At 30.3% G+C, this 22,655-nt stretch overlaps 1 protein-coding gene across 1 annotated transcript in view; it reads right to left on the bottom strand.

Moving 5' to 3' along the window:
• LOC111686652 (probable nuclear hormone receptor HR3) overlaps positions 1-12,669 on the bottom strand; it is a 71,095-nt gene extending 58,426 nt beyond the window's left edge. Inside the window, exon 1 of the mRNA XM_046954533.1 lies at positions 12,636-12,669. Coding sequence (XP_046810489.1) covers positions 12,636-12,654 — 19 coding nt within the window. The 5' untranslated portion in view covers positions 12,655-12,669. The remainder of the gene's footprint in view (positions 1-12,635) is intronic.
• Between the last annotated feature and the right edge of the window lie 9,986 nt (positions 12,670-22,655).

Below are 22,655 nucleotides of genomic sequence, written 5' to 3'. Positions count from 1 at the left end.
TTTTCCTTATCCAAGTTGGATTGATATTGTCATGGAATCTACCAGAATCATCTTATCAAATTAGTGATTTTAAACCTTGGTTTGAGCCATGTCATGCACCATGTCTACCTTTTATTATTGTATCCTTGTAACCAACACATTGTGCATTTCTATAATCTACGACATAGAACATTTCCAAATTCTTCCAACATGAATGTTACAATGGATCACAAAACGATGTGATCTCATATCAGATTACTGGGAGTTTAAAGGGCTTTTTAATAATTTTCAAATATCATAAACACCGCTACAAATGTAACTTTATCGGATCTAAACCGATAAATTTTATCACATGATCTGATATTCCAATACAAATTAACATGATCAAGTAGACCTACTTCGTATATAATTCGCAAAGGTCTGACTCACGAATACTGAGTGGGTTAGTATTTACATACATTTTAATGGGGGACAGATATAGTAGGAGTAGTAGTGTACTTCTTAAGAACCATTGATGTCAACCATTTATTGGATCAATGGTTTGATAGAACTTATATTTCAATAAATTTACTTAATTTGCCGAACAAAGCAACAAAAAACCCGTTAAAATAAAACACATCGGAGTCGCTAGCGGGTTCAAACCCACTACTCTTAGTTGTCTAAGACTAGACCAACAAACTACCAACTACTATAGGCGTTAAAGTTAATAATTTGTATAAAATTTCGTATGGATTAATCCAAACCTTTTTGGGACGATATTGACACTTTAATAGTGGATATACAAACTTAGATTTTTAAAACTTACAATAATTCTATTATTTACATACAAAATTACATACATATTCAAAATATGATCTATGTTTCAAAAAACTTAAAAATATACTACTCGTCACTACTAACCTGTCATTGCACCACTTGTACTCGGTCCCGTATATTGTTCCCTCGATGTTGAGGCAGCTGATGTTATTGTTGCCACCGCCTTAGTTGATGTCGTTGTACTGGTGGTTGACGTTGAGGACAGCGACAACGACGGCATCGAAGACTGTGTGTTTTTATTTAAAGTTTGGCGTTTAATCACAATTTCGGTTGGTATATCGATGGTCATTGATTCTGCCGTTGATACCGACGATGTATTGGTAAGAGTTGTTACGGGTTCAAAACAAACATCCAAGAGTGTAGTACCCGATGAAGTTTGCAAACCGGCAATATCTTTTAAATCAATCCAGCTGGCGCCAACCTTATCGCTATCGGTTAAAGGTAAACTTAAGACTCGGGTATCGTTTTCATCGACAATGTGAAATGCTTGGGTTGGTTCGATTTTCACTATAATCGGTTGATTGGAAATAATGTGAGATTGTTGTTGTTGTTGCTGTTGCAGCTGTTGTTGATGATGATGATGTTGCTGTTGTTGTTGTGATGGATGTTTAACGGTTTCTTCCAGTTCCTCGAGATCTTGGCTGTCTATATGAACAGCATTACTGGGAATCATGAGAGTTGTTGTTGTAGTTGTTTCTGATGATGAAGGTGAGGCAGAGGTTGCAATAATTGCATTCGCTGACGTAGAAGCTGAAGTAGTTGAAGATGAAGTGTTCGAAGTTTTACGCACCACATCGAATTTTAATATTGTACACTTGTCGGTTTGCTGATATTGATGTTGTTGCTGTGGTCGCTGCAACACCAAACTAGGCACACTCCTAACCAGAGTAGCGGTTTTGGTGCCCGCTGTGGTTGTTATAAAAGTCAGAGGTGGTGAAGTAGCCTTGTTGGCTGTCGAAATAGTACGAACCGTAGTATTCGAGGGCAAAGGAAATATTGAAATTGAGGGAACTTTGGTGTTTATAACACCAGCAGCAGCAACATTGGCAGCAGTCGATAGGGTTTCGCTGTTGGCAGCCGTTGTAACGGTGGTGGTTACGTGGCTGTCATCTCCAGCAGCTGTCACCGACGTTGACGTCGTCGTTGTTCTTAGCTGCCCTATAGGCTGCTGAATCAATACCAAATTAGTTTTCTCCGTCGTGGTGTTGTCGTTTAGGTAACCTTGATCGGCAACCCCAGATGCGTATGTTAAAAACTCCTCCTCTACTCTGTTAATTGATGATTTTTTTTTTGATTTATCTTTAATCTTAAGGTTGTGTAACACTAATGTTTGATATGACTGACGGCTATGGGCTGTTTTTCGATTGATGACGATTCAGTCAATGTTGAGCTTAATGAGCTTAACTCCACTTTGTGTTGTTTTTCTGTTGTTTGTTAATTTTATTAGAGATTTTTGTTTAAAACATTGAGTCTTAAGGTTTGTGCGTTTAATTATTTTTGCATCCCTTACCGTAGGGGATTTTTGTGTCTTATATTTAGTTATTATGTTGTTTTTTTTCTATTAATTTCTTAATTTTTCAATCAAATTTTGATGATATTTTTAAAATATTTCAAATATTATTTTTATATGTTTATCGTAAATATTTAACGATTGTACGCGATATGCAGGAATATATAATATTCAAAGAGAAACACGAATATAACGAAGATATTTTTGACGACTCTATAAATAGGTTTTAGATTTAACAGATATAAATATGGGTGTTTAGTTTTAGCTCATATTACTACCTGATAAATCTTTTTTATTATTAGCTTTAAGTGTTTTATGTCAATTTGGTTAACATACTGCCACAAAGCCGCAAAGTTTGCAATGTTTATTAGTAGTATTAGATTTGAGTGTTTTAGATGAATACCACTGATAATGAGGAGGTGTTTTTACTAACCCAGCAAACCAAAAATGTTGATTTGAAATTCTTGCAAACGAGAGATCCAAAGCGTGTTGAAGAAATGCGTTAACTTGGATTGAAATCATTGGTATTATAATGGACAGATCGAAAGATAGATGGAGTTTAATGAGGATTCGTGGAAACGAGTAGAATTACTTAAATATTCTTAAAGATTATGTATGAGTAAAGTTTGATTATACTTATGGCCTACGTTACACCTAAAGAATAATGTTTTTAAGTCTTTGAAGAAATGAACAAGATCAGCATTTCCGAACCGAGTTAGGAAAATGCGAAAAACTTAGAGGAAAATTAATAAACGGAATATGAAAAAAGGTTGTTGAGGCCCAATATTCCTTACAGACAACAGATCTATATACAATGGAGTTTGGTCTTCCGGCTCAAATATTATCGGGACTATAGTCCCGACTATTGTTTCCATTATAATCTGGCCAATAGTATCGAATAAAGTATGATATTTAAAACTGATATTGGTTTATTGTTTTTACTATCGTTAAGTTTACAATATAGTTCCAGAGATTGATCCATAGTTTTGACTATAGCCTGATCTTAAGTGTCTCGACAACTATTTGCTCATTGTTCTATAGAATAGAGCTTTTTTTATAGTTTTTATTATAATTTGATCTACAGTCGCGCTTATAAGCTGTTTTACAGTAACGAATATTATCACGACTACAGTTTAGTCTATGAATTTAATATATATTTCAAATATTTCACTATAGTTTTAACTACAGCCTTGATTGTTGTCAGGTTTATAGTGTCAATTATAGTCTTGTCTTTAGGACATAGAATTTGGTCTACTGATCAGAAATTAGTTCATTGTTTCGACTATACTTTGGCCTATAGTATACTCTATAGTCTCGAATGTTATCATATGTTATCGAATGTTATAGTCTAGTCTAAGAATTAGAGATTGGCTCACTATCGTTTCAACTAAAATCTTCAATATTGTCAGGTCTTTAGTCCCATTTATAATGTTGAATATCATCTCGACTAGTGTATGGTTTCTTGATTAAAGATTTGTTCCAAGATTTTACTATAGTTTCAATTACAGTCTCGAATGTCAAATCTTCAGTCTTTATTACAGTTTGGTCTATAGATAAGTTTATGGTTTCGACAATACTGTACAGTCTCGTTTATAGTCTGGTCTATAGTATAGAATATTATGTCGACTATACTATAGTTTTTAGCTTAGATATTGAACTATTAGTTCAACTAATGCCTCGAATATTGTCACTTCTATAATCGAGGAAATAGTCCTGTCTATAGACTAAAGATTGACCAATTTTTTACTATATTGTAGACTGCAGTATCGTTTATTTTCTGCCACGTTTTAAAAATAGACATTCTGCTCTATAGATTCGATTACTAGAAATTTGTAATAGTTTAATATACGCTCTCGAGTCGAGTGTCTCAACTATTGCCTGGTCAAGTCCTGATCATACTTTAGTTCTTCGGAATTTCAGCGGAAATTATAGTTTTGCTGACATTTTAAATCAAAACGATATCATACTGACCAATTGCTTTAATATTGTTCAATAAAAACTAATATTTACGTAAATGATGAATTCACTCCTTTAAATTTCCGCCCTCAGAAATACTGAATTCTGCAACATATCAAGTGCAAGTACAAAGTGACTAAATCTCTTCGCCAATTTTATTTGACATATTTTAAGTTTGCTGGGTTAAAGTTAAACACATACACACATACTCTTGCAGAAATATTATGAGTGTATGAGTGTAAAATTACACTTACATGTATATTTTTTATTTATTTCATATTTTTTTCATTTATTTATAAACACAGAATCACAACATTTAAATAAATTTTTCGAGTAAAAAATATGTTTCGCAAATTCAAAATTTCATTAACGTTTTTTTAATTATTTTCGATTTTGTTTCTTTTGATAAATTGATTGATTTGTTTGTTTTTGTTGTTTTTTTCTCGGTAAAACTTAATAATTAACCTTTTGGGGTTTTTAGGTTTTTTAGTTGTTGTTTATAAAAAAATCAGCCTTTTAAGTGCACTTATAAAAACGTTACAACATTAAGATAAAAATTAAAATTAATTTTTAAAAAATAAATTGCTTTAAATAAACACGAATTGCTTAAGTTTGTTTTTTTTTTCTTTTTGCTTTATTTTACATCCAGCGTTTTTTCCCGTAACAAATTTAACGAAAGTGAATCTCTTTTTCTCCTGTTTTCTGGTCGAGAAAAAAAAACGTAAAGAAAATACGAAACAATAGAAAATTCCTGATGAAAAATAGTTTAATTTAAGTTTGATTTTGTTCTTTAAAGTAGTATTAATTGCTGTGTTTTCTTTTTATTTAAAATTTCGTTTTAATAATTTTTATTTTATTTTTGGTAATTCGTTTCGTTTTCTATTATTATTTTTAGCGTATTTTTCTTTTTTTTTTTAATTATTTTTTTAAATGCAATCTTAACTTTTCTGTATTGCACAAACACTAACAGACTGGATGGATGGATGGTTTGAATATTTTTTTTCTTCTTTAAATGTAGATGTGTATCCTGGCTGCAACAATGCGAACGAACATAAATGCAGCAGCGTGTGCGCACTCTATAAGCTCAGGGTGAAAGAGAGAGAGGCACGGCAGGGGTTCGTTTGCAACATGAAGAAGCACACACAGGAAAAACACAACAACACACTCTAAAATCAAAACAGAAAAAAGAAACTTTCAACATGGGGTGCTGCTGCCACAAATAATGTCAAAGTAATTGGAAGTGTGTCGTTTTACAACAACAACAACCACAGCACCAAAAATTAAAATATTAACAACAAAAATTCAACATCTCTACTAACAACCATCCCCCACACTAAAATAAACCGTTAGATAAATTAAGGAAAAATCAATATTTCCGCCAAGAGTTGCCATATTTTCTTTAGCTTTTTAGTATTTGTTGTTATGAAAGCACTTAAAAATTGCAATTCAAATGTTTTATTTATGCTTTTGTTGTTGTTTTTTATGAAAATTTCCTTATAACACTTTGCTATTTTTTTTGTGTATGATTTTTTTTTCTGTTGAAATCTTCCAGTTTTTGCGTTGAATACTTCTCTACTTTTAGAATACAAACAACAGAATGCAGCATGTTTGTATTCATTTTTTGTTGTTTTTTTATTTTCTATTTTGTTTTTTATTGTTATTGTAGTTGTTGTTGTTGCTTCAACGAAATATCCAGCAAGGACACGAAAATTCTTCCAGTTTTTCATATCGTTCCAGGATTGCGTATAGAGCTAAAATATTTATATGTTATGCTTACTATACTGGTTGTTGTATGCAATGCAGTTCATTAAATCTATGGTTTCTTAAAAAAAATGTTGTGCACAGATCCTTATTAATGTTGTTGTTCACTGTTCAGAACTAGAACTGAAATGGAACAAATTAGAAATGAATTGAACTAGAACTGAACTAGAAATGAACTGGAACTGAACTAGAACTGAACTAGAACTGAACTAGAACAGAACTAGAACTGAACTAGAACTGAACTAGAACTGAACTAGAACTGAACTAGAACTGAACTAGAACTGAACTAAAACTGAACTAGAACTGAACTAGAACTGAACTTGAACTGAACTAGAACGGAACTAGAACTGAACTAGAACTGAACTAGAACTGAACTAGAACTGAACTAGAACTGAACTAGAACTGAACTAGAACTGAACTAGAACTGAACTAGAACTGAACTAGAACTGAACTAGAACTGAACTAGAACTGAACTAGAACTGAACTAGAACTGAACTAGAACTGAACTAGAACTGAACTAGAACTGAACTAGAACTGAACTTGAACTGAACTAGAACTGAACTAAAACTTAACTAAAACTTAACTAGAACTAAACTAGAACTGAAATAGAACTGTACTGGAACTCAACTAAACCTGCTATCGAAGTTAAATCTAGGTGAACAAAATTATTCGACACTTTGCAAATCTAAAGAATACATTATTTAAAATACTGACTAAAATCATATGCTGGTAGTATAAATGTTTAAAACTCTTTTTAGTATATATTTATGTATATAAAAATATATGTGGCATACTAACGTATGAGTGTTTGTATCTGTGAAAACTTTCACACAACAAATTTTCACTTTCCACTTAACCCTTATTTTATTCTTCTATTATTTTATATTTCGTTGCCTTTTTTCTATTACAAACCCAAACCTTTACTTATTGCAATCATAAAAGAAAAAAATAAATTAACTTGCAATCCCTTAACGAACAGGGATTCTTTGATTTTTTTACATATAAATTGCCCGCCTGCATATCTTGTGTGTGTAGAAAATTTCCTTTTTTTTTAATTTTCATGCAGCTTTTCAGAGAATTGCATGAGAGGAGTAATATGAGAGCGTGTCACAGGGTGTGGGGGACTTTTTCAAGTTGTTTATGTGCATGCATGTTTATTTCCATTGTTTTTGTTTGTTTTGTTTTTTCTTCTTCTTTTTCATTTTTATTTTCCTTAACGAAAACGATGTTAAAAGCACAACGAAACACATACACACGCACACACTGATACACTCATAAGGAAAGACAACGCGCAAAAATAGGACTCGTCACTGGAAAATAGGGTTAGTAGGCATAATGCCAAGTGCATTGCCTGGAAATCTATATGTAAACTTTAATTTGTGCCACTAATTCATCCCTTAAAAACAGATGCGGTTCACAATAATTGTAAAACACGCTTATTTTGTGTTTTACTTTTAAAAGTTCTTTAAGGAAAATTATCAAATATTAGGCTTACGACATTGACAATGTAACTAATCTATCTATCTATCTATCTATCTGTCTATATATCTGTCTATATATCTATCTATCTATCTATCTATCTATCTATCTATCTATCTATCTATCTATCTATCTATCTATCTATCTATCTATATATCTATCTATATATCTACCTATCTATCTATCTATCTATCTATCTATCTATCTATCTATCTATCTATCTATCTATCTATCCATCTATCTATCTATCTATCGTTCTATCTATCTATCTATCTATCTGTCTGTCTGTCTGTCTGTCTGTCTGTCTATCTAACTATCGATCTATTTATCCCAGAGGCAGGCTGATTTTGTAATTTACATAAATTCAAAGATCGCTTGAATAGTTTGTTAATTTGTTAAATTTAATTTTCATCCAAACTACAGTTATTTATACATACAGAATTCAAAACCGTTTAATATTTCAATTACATACATTTTGTCACAATAAACGGAAGTGGAAAATAACAATTTAATACAAATTAATACAAAGAAACATTTAAACTAAAAACATAACGAATAAGCTTTTCAAAACGGTTTCTTAAACAAAAACACTTTAAGAATTTTTAACTCGTTTTAAAAATGTTGAAATAAAAGAATTATATGCAACCTAAAAAATGTTCCCACAAAACAACAACTAATTAAAATAGAAGAATTTTAATTTAACTGTATAAGAACAATTTTTAAATTACAACAGTTTTTCTATGTTTACAATTAAAAGAAAATAAACAAAATAATTAAAAAAAAAGAAGAAAATGAAGAAAAATTTCAATAAACGAGCATTTATTTAAAAGAAACTTAATTCCTAAAACTTATAAATTATAAACACTTAATAATAAAAAAAACAACAAGAAATTAACAAAAAATGTAAGAACCAGCTAAAGATAGTACAAAAAACCGCTGAATAGTACCATGTAAAAAGATCATTAAATACATTTCTGTAACACACTGTAGTTTTTTTAGTTGTGCCACAAAATGTACTTGTGCAGTATTCGTTTTTTTAAGAATTATTACTGTAGTTGTTGTTGATGTTGTTATTGCTACTACATATCGTGGTTTGTTGGTAGATGGTACCATCTTCATTTTCGTCTTTGACTTCTTCTCCTCATCGAAGTTCTGCACAAAAATCAAACTTGTTTACAGAATTAAATGAAAAAAGAAAATAATAATAAAAAGTCCCGTAATAAAGTCCCAGTTAAGTGAAATACTTGTACACAAACCTGTTATATTGGACTCGTACAACATTCATACATACAAATATATTATCGTATTAGAGTTGCCAGTGATTTTTTAATGAAAATCCTGAAGACATTAGTTAGACCCGTTCCACACTAGAAAACTTTTCTTGAGAAACTTTTTCTTAATTCTCTTTTGAAGTTTCCTTAATGTCCACACATAGAAACGTTTGTTTCAGAAACTACGTACAAAACAAATTTCCGAGAACGGGAATCTTCGTACCGCGAGAGAGATGAATGATATTCTTTCTCTCTTACGCAAAGCCAAAAGTTTCCCGAAAAAAGTTTCCTAATGCCTTTTTTTGAGTTTGGGACTAATTCATATTCTAGTCAGTAGAACGATCTACAACTCAATGAATGGACTAGTCCATACGCTAAATAACAGTGGATATACTAGTCTATTGAACAGTAAATAAAACAAATATTTAGACTAATTCATAGAATAGTTCATGTACTAGACCATACAACACAATGATTCTCAAAAGGGTAGACAATGGACTAGTCCAAGACTATTCAATGTACTAGTCATTATATATTCAGTCTGCTCAATAAATTAGTCCATAGGCTAGCCAAAAGACTAGTCAAAAGGCTAGTCCATAGACTAATCAATATACTAGTCAATAGACTTATCCATATACTAGTCTGTATAGGCCAGTTTATAGTCTAGTCAATACACAAGTCAATATTAATAACAAAGACTATTTCACAGTTTAATCAAGAGAATAGTCCATAGTCTAGTCAATCTAATAGTCCATAGTCTAGTCAAATGACAATAGACCGATTCATAGTCTAGTCAATAGACTAGCCAATCAAAATGTGTATAGAATAGACTAGTCCATACATTAGTCTATACACTAACCCATAAGGACTAGTCTATGATTATAAACTAATACATAAACAAATTCACATAAAAGACTAGTTAATATGCTATTCAATGTACTAGTCACTATACATTAAGTCTGTTCAATTAACTAGTCAAAAGACTAGTCTATATGCTAGCCAAAAAACTAGTCAATAGGCTAGTCCATAGATTAATCAATAGACTAGTTATAGTCTAGTCAATACACCAGCCAATATTAGTATCAAAGACTATTCCACAGTTTAAGTCAAGAGAATAGTTCATAGTCTAGTCAATCTACTAGTCCATAGTCTAGTCAAATGACAATAAACCGATTCACAGCCTAGTCAATAGACTAGCCAATCAAAAAGTGTATAGAATAGTGAATAGACTAGTCCATACACTAACCCATAAGGACTAGTCTATAAACTAATCCATAAACAAATTCACATAATAGTCCGTACTACTCCATAAACTAATTCACTAGTCAATAGACTAGTCTATAGAATAGTTAAAATACTAGTCAATTTACTAATTAAAGGATAAGTACAAGACCAATCTATTAGTTAAGAAATTAGTCCATAAAACTCCTGTGTACTGGATGAAAATTAATTTAATTAATTTAATCCTAAAAAAAGGAACTCTACTATAGACTTGAAAAGCCTAAATACTTGGCGAATGGCAACCCCAATGCATCTGTAAATGTATGTATCTATGTAAGTTTTTAGCGGTCGTACTTGATTTTCGTACTCATAAACGTTTCGTACATCAAACATCGTACAATTAAAAGACAAAAAAAAAAAGAAAACATGTTGCATTTGTTGTTGTTACTGCTGCTGTTGTGGCTGTATGTCAGTCAATTTATATCTAATTCTATATTGCGCAACTGTGTTGCAATCTTATAATAAACAAACTGCAACAACAATGTGTAAACATTTTAACAAACCTAGACTGGTTTTGAGGTTATGTGTGTGTATATATATGTATGTTGGTATTTGTATGTTGCACTCATAATGGGTTTGGTAGCAATTGCAACAAACGAACGAACGGATAAATAAAACTAGTTGGTTAGTTGGCTGTTAGTTGATGATGGTTTTGTACAAGTTTGATGTATGAATTGCATGTATGAGAAAATATATAACAGTAGTTATGGAACCATTAATGCATGTTTGCAACCTTAGTTGTTTTGTTTTTTTTTTCGTTTTAAAAAAAATGTGCAACACAACAATTCGTATGAAATAGTGAAAAATATGACAACAATGTGTGGTCAAGTTCAATTTTTTTTCTTTTTGTGCCCCCAAAAAAGGAAGGAGGTGTATTTTTTTATTGTTGTAGTTGATACTAGTAAATTATTTTATGATCAGTGTATGAAAATAGTTGGATTAGGTTTATATCCTTTAGAATAGGTGGGGTACATTATATTAAAGTTTTCACTTTAATGTAGTTCTTAAGTTAATAATATTAAATGTTTTAAAATTACCTAGGACATTAGGAGGATATCTGTAGTTCCGCTAACCCCCTATTATACATCCAATTGTTCTGCTATGAGATACATATTTCACTTATTATTTAAGGAATTTTTCTTCAGACCAACTTTAAGTATTTACTGTAATTTTTTTTAAAGAAAATTAACTCAAGCCAACAAATTTTTAACTTAGTCTTAATAAATCCTGTAGAAAAAGAAATATTCTCAGGGTATTGACCTTTATAATTCTGTAGAAATTGAACCCTTAAGGCCCTTTTGATTAATATTTTTATTTATTGGGGATTTGTTAAGTACCTTTTTCGATTTCCCCAAGACTTTTGGTTCTGTTAATTTTAAAATGTTCTGATTTATAATTTAGGTTGGATCTGCCAATGTTGTTAATACTTTTTTTGTTGTAAAATCGATTTATCGCTATTTTCGATACAATAAAAATCTATATTCGTTGAAAACTCTATAGAGTTAATATCTATAGATATCAGTTAGTAAAATCGCGTCTTAGTAAGCCTTTTGATAAAAAGTATGACTTTCGTTATGAAAACTGTCGTTTCGATAAAATGTTAAAAGTAAAATTTTTAATAAAAACTTTTGATTTTGAAAAAAAGTTTCGATGTCAACGAAAACCAAGTTTTCTTTGTTTTCGTTAAAATGTTCGGTTTTTGATGAAAAATTATAATTTCGATAAGAAGCCAAGGTTGTGGAAGGTTATACACAATCATCGGACGTGAATAATCATATACCAGACACATAATGTGTCAGAAACTTTAAAACGCAATCTATATTGAAGACCCTAAAACAAATATACCACCGGTTACCATATCATAGTAGTTAGTGTTCTAATCTGGTAGACCGAAAGTGGTGGGTTCGATTCCCACCCGAGTCACAGGTTAAGGAGCCCACAACTGGTCCGATGAAGGTCTAAGTGTATTTCTTTGGACTTGATGTATATACATTAACTACTAACTACCTAATCATAACAAAAGCTTTTAGGCAGAAGTTCGAGCAATAACGGAATGTGTATTGGATAAACGTAGACAGTGAAACTTTAAAGCAGAAATACATTTCTCATTATTGCTGATTGAAAAATTCTTAGGAATAATGTCCAGAAAACAAAACGACAAAAGATCTGCTTTTTGAAAAAATGTTCCGTTTACTTTTAAATGTTAAGTTTGATTCAATGTTAAGTTTGATTCAATGTTAAGTTTGATTCAAATTACGACATACTACGATACAACCGTACAACACCGATTGTGAATTGGGCAATTGATTAAATTTTTTCTTGATTTTGATAAAATGTTCCGTTTTTGATGCAAACTTTCGTAGAATTGTTTAGATTTCCATAAAAAGCTTCAATTTTATAGTTTTCTATTAAAAGTTTAAATTTCAATAAAAGTTAAAAGTTGTAATCATTTTGAAATAATGAAATTCTTGTTGTGTAGTTCAAGTTTACAAAAAATTAACATTGACTCTCCTTATAACTTCCGTTACTCACTTCATTACTTTTCTCAAATCTTAGAAAACTTAAGAGAACTTAGAACTTACCTCTGATAGTACTGGGCATTATATTATTTTGCAGTTTTTAGTTTATAATTAAATGTACTTTTTTTTTGTTAAAATTATGTTTTTTTTGTTTATATTTGTTTTAGAAATTAATTTAAACTGTTATTTTCTATTTCAAAAAAATTTTCTTTAAAAAATAATGATCACACATTTCTTTATTTCTCTTTGCTTTTAGCAAATCACTTGCTCATTATTAAGACACTCACACATGCTCTTAGGTTTGACAAAACTAGAGCAGGAGCCAATTTGAAGTTTGGCATACATTTACATTTAAGCCTAGTCTCACGTACTAAAGTTAACGGCAGCATTTTGTTAATAAACAAGTTAATAAAAACACCTTTTAACATTGTTTAGAATGTTGTTAGTTTTTAAAAAGTTTAAAACTAAAAATCTTTTGTTTAAAATTAAAAAAAAATATTATAAATATTTTGTTTTGTTTATTAAATTGACTTCAACGGGTGGACTAACGGTTACACACTGAAAAACCTTTTTTTTAACAATTGATGGCCAAGAGATGAGTTGCCTGCCAGTTGCCTGCTTGCCTTCCTGCTTTCTTTGCCTTAGTACAAAAAAGAAGCTGCAGTGGAACATATAAACAAAACAAACAAAAAAAACAACAATTTTGTTTTTTTTTTTTTTTTTGTTTAAACATCGAAAACTTGCCTGCTTTCATGAGTTTGTTGCTTGCTTAGCTTTAAAGCCAGAGTGTATCGTTCATTTTAATGTTGTTGTCGTTGTTGCTGTGTTTTCCTTCTTTGCAAAACAACACAGCAAATAGCTAACGGTGTATTTATATTGATACAAACAAACAAAAACAACAACAAGAAAACAATCAGCCAGCATCTTGATCTTGGCCTGTACAGATGCCTTATTGCATTTTATGCATGAGAAATGCACTTTAAACACTCTAACGCAGTTTCCCTTCGGCTTTCACATGATAATGATGACCGACCGTCCAACCAACCAACAAACCAGTCTAAAGAGAGTATGTAATCGACAAGGGGTAATTTTTGATACATAAATTTATTTTCAAATTTTAAGGAAGTTGTTGTTAACATTTTGTCATATTGATGTGTTACAAAAAAAAGTACTCAATTTAAGAAAATAATTTATAATATAAAAATGTTGTTCCTGCAGGTTATAAAGACGATCATTTGTAAGTCTTGCCCTTTTTCGCAAGTGGTGTAAATTGTGGCTCATTATATAAAGTGCCAAAGTCAAGGACTTTATTTTTAAGTTAATTTTACTTGTCGCCTTACACATATATAATTCTCAAATATTGTAGGGGGTTAAACGTTTGAAAAAGCTCTTAGTGTTGTCAACTTTTCAAACAGCTCGAAATTTTTGAAACATGAACTTTTAATAACATAGACTGGCAAATTGTTAGAATTGCTCCATGTCATCTGGGATGTGAGATATCGTGACCTGAAGTTTGCAAAAAAATCCAATTTGGCCCTTTTTGAGACGCTATAACAGCTTTATTTAGAAAAGTTGTTAAGGTGAAGATATCATAAAGAATAAAAAAGATATGTCAGATATAAAGCTTTATATTTTAAAGTTGACAGAATGGACTTTCAGATAACAAACAACATTTTGTAATTAAAATTGTTTTGGCGCTATTTTAATGTCTCAAACGAGCCAAACATGTTTGTTTTTTTATTCCAGGACACGATATCTCAAATTCTAGTTATGATGGAGAAAATATTCGCATTTTGGTCTCAGGATATCGACTTTTTAACATTTTATCGGCACGTGTAATTCTGCAAGAATCATGACTTTATCATATCTGGTTTTAAAGATATAATGTCGATATCTAATGTGATGGAAAAAGGATTGGAATTCTGTTCACATCCATCCTTTAGAAAAGTATACAACGGTCTTTGGATTAAAAATTTATTGGCATGTATTATTATGGAATGTGGTCAAACAGCTGTTCCTGCTGAAGCAAAGCTATAAAGCAAAAATATTAAAATCCAATTCATAAAAGTCCGCAATTTTGATCCTATCCGTAGCATGTTGCCTTGATGATTTTCCCTCATCTAGGTGTTATTGTAATCCGGGGGAAAAGGATGTGCTACTAATAACTCTAGTCAGCCGGGACTCCAAACTTGTGCTGATGATCTTCGGTTTTCGTCCGAATGATTTGACATGGAATCGAAACAGAGAACCTCATAATTTGGTATCACCGGCAGTACTGGTCTGGTGCCGGTTATTTAAAAAATACCTTCCCGGGAAGATAATGTTCGATGCTAAGATGAAGAGTGTCTGTGAGACAAAGCGTTAGAAATATGTTGATGTCATGTGTATATAATAAGTAAAGGATGTAGGGAAATGTGGACTTCAACCATCCATGTAGCTAGAGTGAGTGTATCGGATGATTTTCTCAATGAGTATGTCGGATAAAAGAGACATTTTCTGAGTTTAGTGGTGATGGATGTAAGGTATTTTATACAAGTGATACCAATGAAATTCCCTTTCTTGCCCGAGTATGTTTATGGTTTGTTCATACCCGACTTTACACAGTATATTCTCAGTGAAGTGAAACTAGTTCTTAGACTTATTTGAAGGATTCGTGTTTCGGTTTGTCGATTACGTCTCTAGGTGCTGTGTGGCGTATCATCAGAAACCATCCCATCTGTTGCGTTGTTAGCGAAAGGGATGTTTTTGCATCTCGGTGTCAGAAATTTGACAGCTTAAGTACTCGAGCGCAGAACATTAGTCCGTCGTAGTCTTTTAAGATAAAAGAACTGTGATGTAGATAAAATAACTGTGATTAGGCTATGTTGATTCCCTTAAAGTCTTAAGCGACGTAGAATATGTTCAAATGACTAGCATTTCCCATTTATGGTTCTCTTTTGTTCTAATACAATAAAAATGAGCATTTGAGTGTCCCGTTAGAATATCAAAAGCAAGAAAGATGATAACAGTTTGGGTACCTTATTCCAAAAGATATCTTTAAAGAAAACTACATTTCCACGAAGGCTGAAAGTTCTAGATTATATCAATATTGGCTTTCAATGGAAACAGTATAAATTGCGGAAATTAAGTACCAATTCGTTATACGCCAAGTTGACTGATCTCAAAATCGTTTCCTAGACAAAAGATTACATCATTGTTCAGATCAATAACCCCCTTGTTATATAATGAAAAGTATATTTGTTTAAAAAAAATCCCTCCAGGTCTTCAAAAACGCTTGCGAATCTTATGAAATGTGTTTTATTGACAATACTTTTTTTGTATTTATTAAAACTGTTATCACATCTTTGAAAATGCGTTTGTATTGTTAAATGGATTTGTTTTTTTTTATTGTTGTTTTATTTCTTTTTGTGTACAATGAGCATTGTATCTATATGCATTTTTTCAATTTTAAGAGTGTATTGTTTTCTTGCGTAATCGTAATAATCAGAAAGAGTGCGAGTAGTACAAGTATGAGTACGAAGACAAAAACAAAATCCAACAAATACAATAGTATCGAAGGGATGTTGAACATGTGTTGATGTTAAAGATGACAGGTTAAAGACGTCAGTGAAGACTGATGAAGTTCCCTACAGAAAGCGTAGCAATTTTGAGTTTGGAAGATTTAAGATCTGGAAAAATACAATACTCGAAGATCGGATTTTTTTGGAATTAATAAAGAAATAATGATATTCTAGATACGTATTAAAGTAAGAAACTGGAATCTAATATTTGCTCCATCTGATGGGAAATTTCATACATCGAATAAAGAGTTGTCATTGAAGACCTCTGTTTTTGATGAAAAGTTTTTTTTTAAACAAATGTTGGGTTTTCGAGAAAAAGTGTAGTTATCGAAGTAAAATTTTGAAGAAAAGTCAAATTTTTAAAGAAAAGTCATGTTTAAGAAGGCAATTTAAGATTTTAAAGTTCAGCTTTTAGTAAAATTCGATTTTTTTAAAAAGTAAACTTTAGGAATGAAACCCAAGTTTTCTAAGGAAGTTTAAAAGTACAGATTTAAGTGAAATGCCTCTTGATAAAAAATCAAGTAAAAAAAATCAGTAGAAAATCCAATAAAAACAAAAAAATCGATAAAATTTTTGGTAAAAAGTAAAATTTTCGAAGATAATCTGAGATTTTGATAAAAAATGTTTTTCGAAGGAAATTTCAAAAATTTGGTAAAATATCGACTTTACGTTAAAGTTAAATGTTGAAAGAAATTAGTTTTTAGAAATTAGGTTTTCGACTAAAAGTTTTTGGAGAAAAGTAAAATTTTCGAAAAGGGAATTTAGGGAATTTAAATAAAAAGTTCAGATTTCGCTTAATATTTGATTTCAAAAAAGGAAAATTTTCATAAAACGTTAAGAAAAAAAAGTCGGCGATCAAAAAAAAAAAATCACTTTTGATAAATAGCTTAGTTTTTTGTTAAAAGGTGAAAATCATAATTTTTGATAATAAGTTCAGTTTTTAAAATATTTTGGATTTTTAATAAAATGTAAAGATTTCAATTAAAGGCTAAGTTTTCTAAGAAAAAGAGTTGATTGCTATAAAAAGCTTAGTTTTTGATTTAAAGTTTAGTTATCAATGATAAACCCAGTTTTCAACTAATAGTCAAGTTTTCGATAAAAAAAACTAAGTTTTTAAGGAGAAGTTTGGGTTTTGATGAAAAGTCGAGTTTTTATTCTTAACTATAAAAAGTTTTCGATCAAAAACTAAGTTTTCGATGAAAAGTTAAGTTTTCGATCAAAAACCGAATTTTCGATAAAACGTGAAGTTTTTGAATGCAAGCTCGAACCGGAATCTGATAAAAGTTTAGCAGTTTCTCTGCATTCTTTCCACAATCAATAAAGTTTATTAATTTATATATAGAGAATTTATTGATTGTAACAAAAAAACATTTAGTTGCCGCAAACAATTTAAATTAATTCCAAACAAAAAATAGTTTTCTTGTAATTTATTCTAAACAAATCAAATCAATAGTAAATCCAACTACATTCATATTGAAAATCTCTCCCGATATTTAAAATTTAATTTAAGATTTTACATTTCTGCATTTCTGTGACAAAGTGTGTGTAAAAATTTCTCAACAAAATTGATTTGAATCATAAATTGTTCATTATTAATCGATAAATGTGTTTAAAAGATAAAAATATCTAATTAATTTGCATGGAAAACTATACACGAATGGGAAAAAAGCTTTTCAATATGAAAAAGTCACATAGGTACATATCATAACGGAAGGATGATTGTCTGATACTACTTAACAGCAACAACAACAACATCAACAACTATTACAACATGAAAATTAAAAAAAAACTAACAAAATATTTATTTTTATTAAATTTTTTTTCTCGTATGCATGTATGTATGTTTGTATTTTTAACATTAAACAACATTCAAGTACACATAAGTTACAAAATGTATCTACTAGGTACATACATCAACCTAACTATAGTAAGTTGGATCGTTGTTCATTGTATCAGTTTTTTTGTCTAAGTACGTGGTAGTATGAGAGTTAATGTTTGTATGTATGTGCGTTGGAGTTTGGCGGCAAAAGTTTTCTTCAAGTTGTGAAAACAAGTTTTCGAAGTACCGCTATTCGACTGACTCAGCAATGTTGTAAACGACAGCAGCAACAATAAATACCACCAATAGCAACAACAACAACAACAACCAAATAAAAATATTCTATAGATGCACACAAAAACACAAACTTAAAGTTGTTCGTATACACAAGACAAGGCAAAAACAACAACAAAAAGACACAGATCCATCCATAAAATATACACATACCGGGCTACTACTACTATAATCGTCATCATCATCATAATAATTTTTATTTATTTTGTTTCTGTTTCTGGTGTGTTTGTTTTGTTGTTTCTTTTTTTTTCATTTCACTGTACGATCAATGTACTACCAACTTGGGGTCATCGAACGTTCTTACATCAGTGTGTTAAAGAATATAGGAATCAAAACAATAATATGAAAACGCTACGAATAACGAGAAGTAAACAGAATGTGGAAAAAAAGAAAAGAACGGGAATAAGATACACAAACTCACTCACTCTCTTTCTCAGATATTTCACATTTATGGGATTTTAATAAGTCGAATGAAAAAACAAATATGTAGGTAGGTATGTACATATATATATAATAAATAATGATCAAGAATTTAATTTTTAATTAAGAGAAATAGAGAGGGTTAATTAAAAGAGAATGCGTTTAATTTGTTTTTTTCTTTTCTCTTAGTATGATAAGGAGAAATGTGAAACTTGTAGGAAAGAGTAAGAAATTTTCGATTTGTGTGGAAAAAGGATGTAAAATTGGTAGGTCTTGAACATATACCTGCGTACATACATATGAGGAATAAGGTAAAAATTTTCACAAACAGCTATTGGAGACTTCAAAATAACAATGAAACATATTTTTGCAAACATTTTAACGCTTTTAATAGCCACGATTCGGTCGGACAGTCTTGAGGGTTACTCCTTGCCGTCGACAATCTAAGTGACTAGCTATCCATACCCTACACCACTATAGTGTGGAGGGTATTATGCGTTTGTTCTGATATTTGTAACACCCATAAATATTACTCCTTATTCTTATTAAGGTTCTATAAATCGGCTTTCGAATAATCAAATTTTTATCGAAAAAAATCAAAGTCGACTATTTTTCTCCAAAAAAGTCGATAAATCGACTATCGTCTATGAAAAAAGTCGACTTTGTAAATAAATGTCGAAAAGTCGTAAAATGTCGAAAAGTCGGAAAAAGTCGAAAAATGTTGGAAAAAGTCGAAAACTCGAAAATAGTAGAAAAAAGTCGAAAATTTTAAAAAAAAGGTGGAAAAAGTCAAAAACTCTAAAATAGTCGAAATAAGTCGGAAAAAGTCAATAACTCGAAAATAGTAGAAAAATGTCAAAAATAGTCGATATTTTTAAAAAAGTGGAAGACGTAAATGCCTCTAACAAAATTCATAAGGATAGGCCCATATATACCCTTGCCCCTATACAGCCGCCAAATAAGCGCGAGTGTTTGGGACGGGACTTTTTTTTCACTTATTTTCCTTTTTTCCTCATTAGTATATTTTGTATGAACAAAATTTTATTTCTTTTCCCCGTGTATCCGCGCCTGTCCCTACATGAGCCCTGAAAATCCTTTTTTTTTTTTGGAAAAAAAATATGTAAAAACTTGTTTTTCATGTGTTCACTCTTTCGCTTACAAGGGGTACTAAAACGACGACTATCTTCACAATATGCACAAAGAATAGGTACATCCGTGACAAAAAAACGAAATTATTGCAAAACGACTGGATTTGACGTAAATGGAAGTCGCTGTCTTTTTTAGATGCATTGACTGTTTATCGAACTGCTGGATAGATCGGAAGAAATAATTTTGATTTAAATTAATATTTACTGTTAAACGAAGAGTTTTCTAAAAAGCTCCATGGTTACTCTACCTAAATCCTGTTGAAGGGAATAAACTCCCGGGGAATAATTGTTCATAATTGACCTATATATTTTAATAAAAATCTGAGTTTTAATTGAAAATCTATTTATTATTATTTTCGATAAAAAGTTAGGTAATTGAAGAAAACTTTCGATTTCGCTTAGAAATACGATATTTGGTGGATTTTTGAAAAAAGTTTATAGTTTTTTGTTAAAAATTCATTTTTTTTCGACAAAAAGCTAAAAAGTTTAGTATTTGAAGAAAGATCTAGATTTCCATTAGAAACCAGATTTTTAGTAAATTTAAATAATTTTAATCAGGCCACTCGGGAGTAGTCAGTAAAGAAAAGAGCAAATGTAATAGTAGTAAAAGGAAGGCAGCTCGTGGTAGTTAACCTGAGGAACGCAACTAAAGCTAAATTAAAACTATGGATGAGAGAACCACAAAGACCCTAATGAGAGAAAAACGAGAAATTTTCTCAAATTGAGCAAGTCTAGTGTAGTATGATGGTACGTATTCTGAGTGGACATACAGGATTACGAGCACATTTATATAAAAATGGACTTGCGGATTTAGTCGAATGTAGATCATGTGTAGAGGACAGTTAAACTCGGGAGCACTTTCTTTTGCCACTGAAAGACATTTGTCGAAGTTAGGTCTAAGTATTTTGAAAATGAAAAAGTTTTATAAAAAGTTGGATTTTCGATAAAAAGTCCGGTTTTCGATTAATGATGTCGATGAAAAGTAAAGTTTAGTTTTCTACGATTTTTTGTTTGGGTTTGGGTTTTAATGAAAATTCCAATTTTAGATTTGTATAAAAAGCCCGGTTTCAGTTCTGGATATAAAATACAAATTTCGATGTATAATTAGATCTCTATGAAAAGCCTGATTTTCGCTAAAAAGTTAAGCATTAAAAAACTCAGTTCTTTGTATAAAGTCTAAATTTAGAAGAGGTTTCGACGATTTCGATAGAAGTCTAAATGTATAAAGTCTATTTTTTTAATTACATTATATAGAAAATATATATGAATGTATTTCAATAAATTGTTTTTTTAGATCGAATTTGAAAAGTCTCTAGATCTCGAGGTTTTGTTAAAAAGTTCAAACTTCGATAACAAAATGTTGAGTATTTACCGAATTTAACATTTCGATAAAAAGTCTAGCATTTAATTCTGAAATTTCAATATCAAAACCATAGGTCTTAGTAATGGTTACCAAATATATCATTAGATAATTATGATACTTATCACACACTATGAATTAAATCGAAAAGAAATATTCACCGTTTAAGTCCCGCTATTATTTTGAAAATTTATGAGAAAATGTTTAAATATAAATACAAAAATTAAGTCTTAGTTTTCCAAATCCCCCACCTGACATAAATCACGTATAATGAACTTTTGAACATAAATAACAACAAAATGTTTGGCGTTCTGGTCAAAATATTCGAAATACACGCTTATTACGATTATTATTTATGACATGAAATCATGAGTTAGTAACTGAAAGAATTTAGAGGTGTGGAATCCGCTGGTTTGTTTAGCCAGCAAAAAAAAGCATCTGACGTTTAAAACTCTCTTTTGTTTTTGTTTCATTTTTTTTTTCATTATCAACTCTACTCCAAGTCAGGGAGCTAAGTGAGAAAGTGAGCAAATATTTTGGTTATTTCTTAATATTTTTTTTCACTGTTTCGTTTATTTGTTTTGTTGTGTATATTTTCGTAAATAAGCAATTTTTAGTTTCATTAAATAAAATTAAGTTTTTTTTGTTGTTGTTGTTCTTGTTTTATTATAGAATCTCATAATGTAGCGGTATATTCTTACGAAATACCGTAGCCCGGTAAGTAAAGCTCATTGACCTCAAGTCAGCCAAAATATAAATTTTACTCATTCAACAACGACAACAACAATAACATAAAAATATAAATATACAAAATAAATACAAAATAAACAGTCATACTTTGAATGATATTTTTTGTAGTTGTTGTTGTTTTTTTTTGGTATTTATTTTTTTTTTTTCATTGTTGTATTTTATTTTAACATTTATTCTTATTGACATACTGATGAACGTGATTTTTGTTTTATTTATTAATTTTATATATTTTTGTTGTTACTTTTCCTTAATTTTTGGGCTTGTTGCCGATTTGAAAATAAATGGCAAAAACAAAAACAAATTTTTTAAAACAGCAAAAATTACAAATTGATGACTGTCCGTTATGTTAATTTGACAATTTTTTCACTTACATGTTTTCCATAAAATTTCATAATATTATGACATTGTGTACCTAAGCCGCCAGCCAACCAGATCGACAAAACTTGCTAAGATAATGTTTTGTCAAATGATTGTCATAGGTATAATTTGCTTTTATTTAGATCGTTTGAGAAAGTTGCAAAAACAGTTAAACATTACTTTTTACTGTTCTAACAGTTATGTAGTTATTTAATTGATAATGATTATTTATTATTATTATGGGTAATATTGTGTTTTAATTATAGATCAATAGGAAAGATATCGTTCGAAATTTAAACAAAATAATTTTATTTCAATATAAACTTTTTAAATAATTGGCTTGTTGGTTGTAATTGGATAGATAAGAAACATATA

Source organism: Lucilia cuprina, chromosome 6 (genome assembly GCF_022045245.1).
Source record: "Lucilia cuprina isolate Lc7/37 chromosome 6, ASM2204524v1, whole genome shotgun sequence".
Classification (NCBI taxonomy): Eukaryota; Metazoa; Arthropoda; class Insecta; order Diptera; family Calliphoridae; genus Lucilia; species Lucilia cuprina.
Note: the sequence above shows the minus strand (reverse complement) of the source record. Positions and strands in the feature narration are given on the sequence as shown.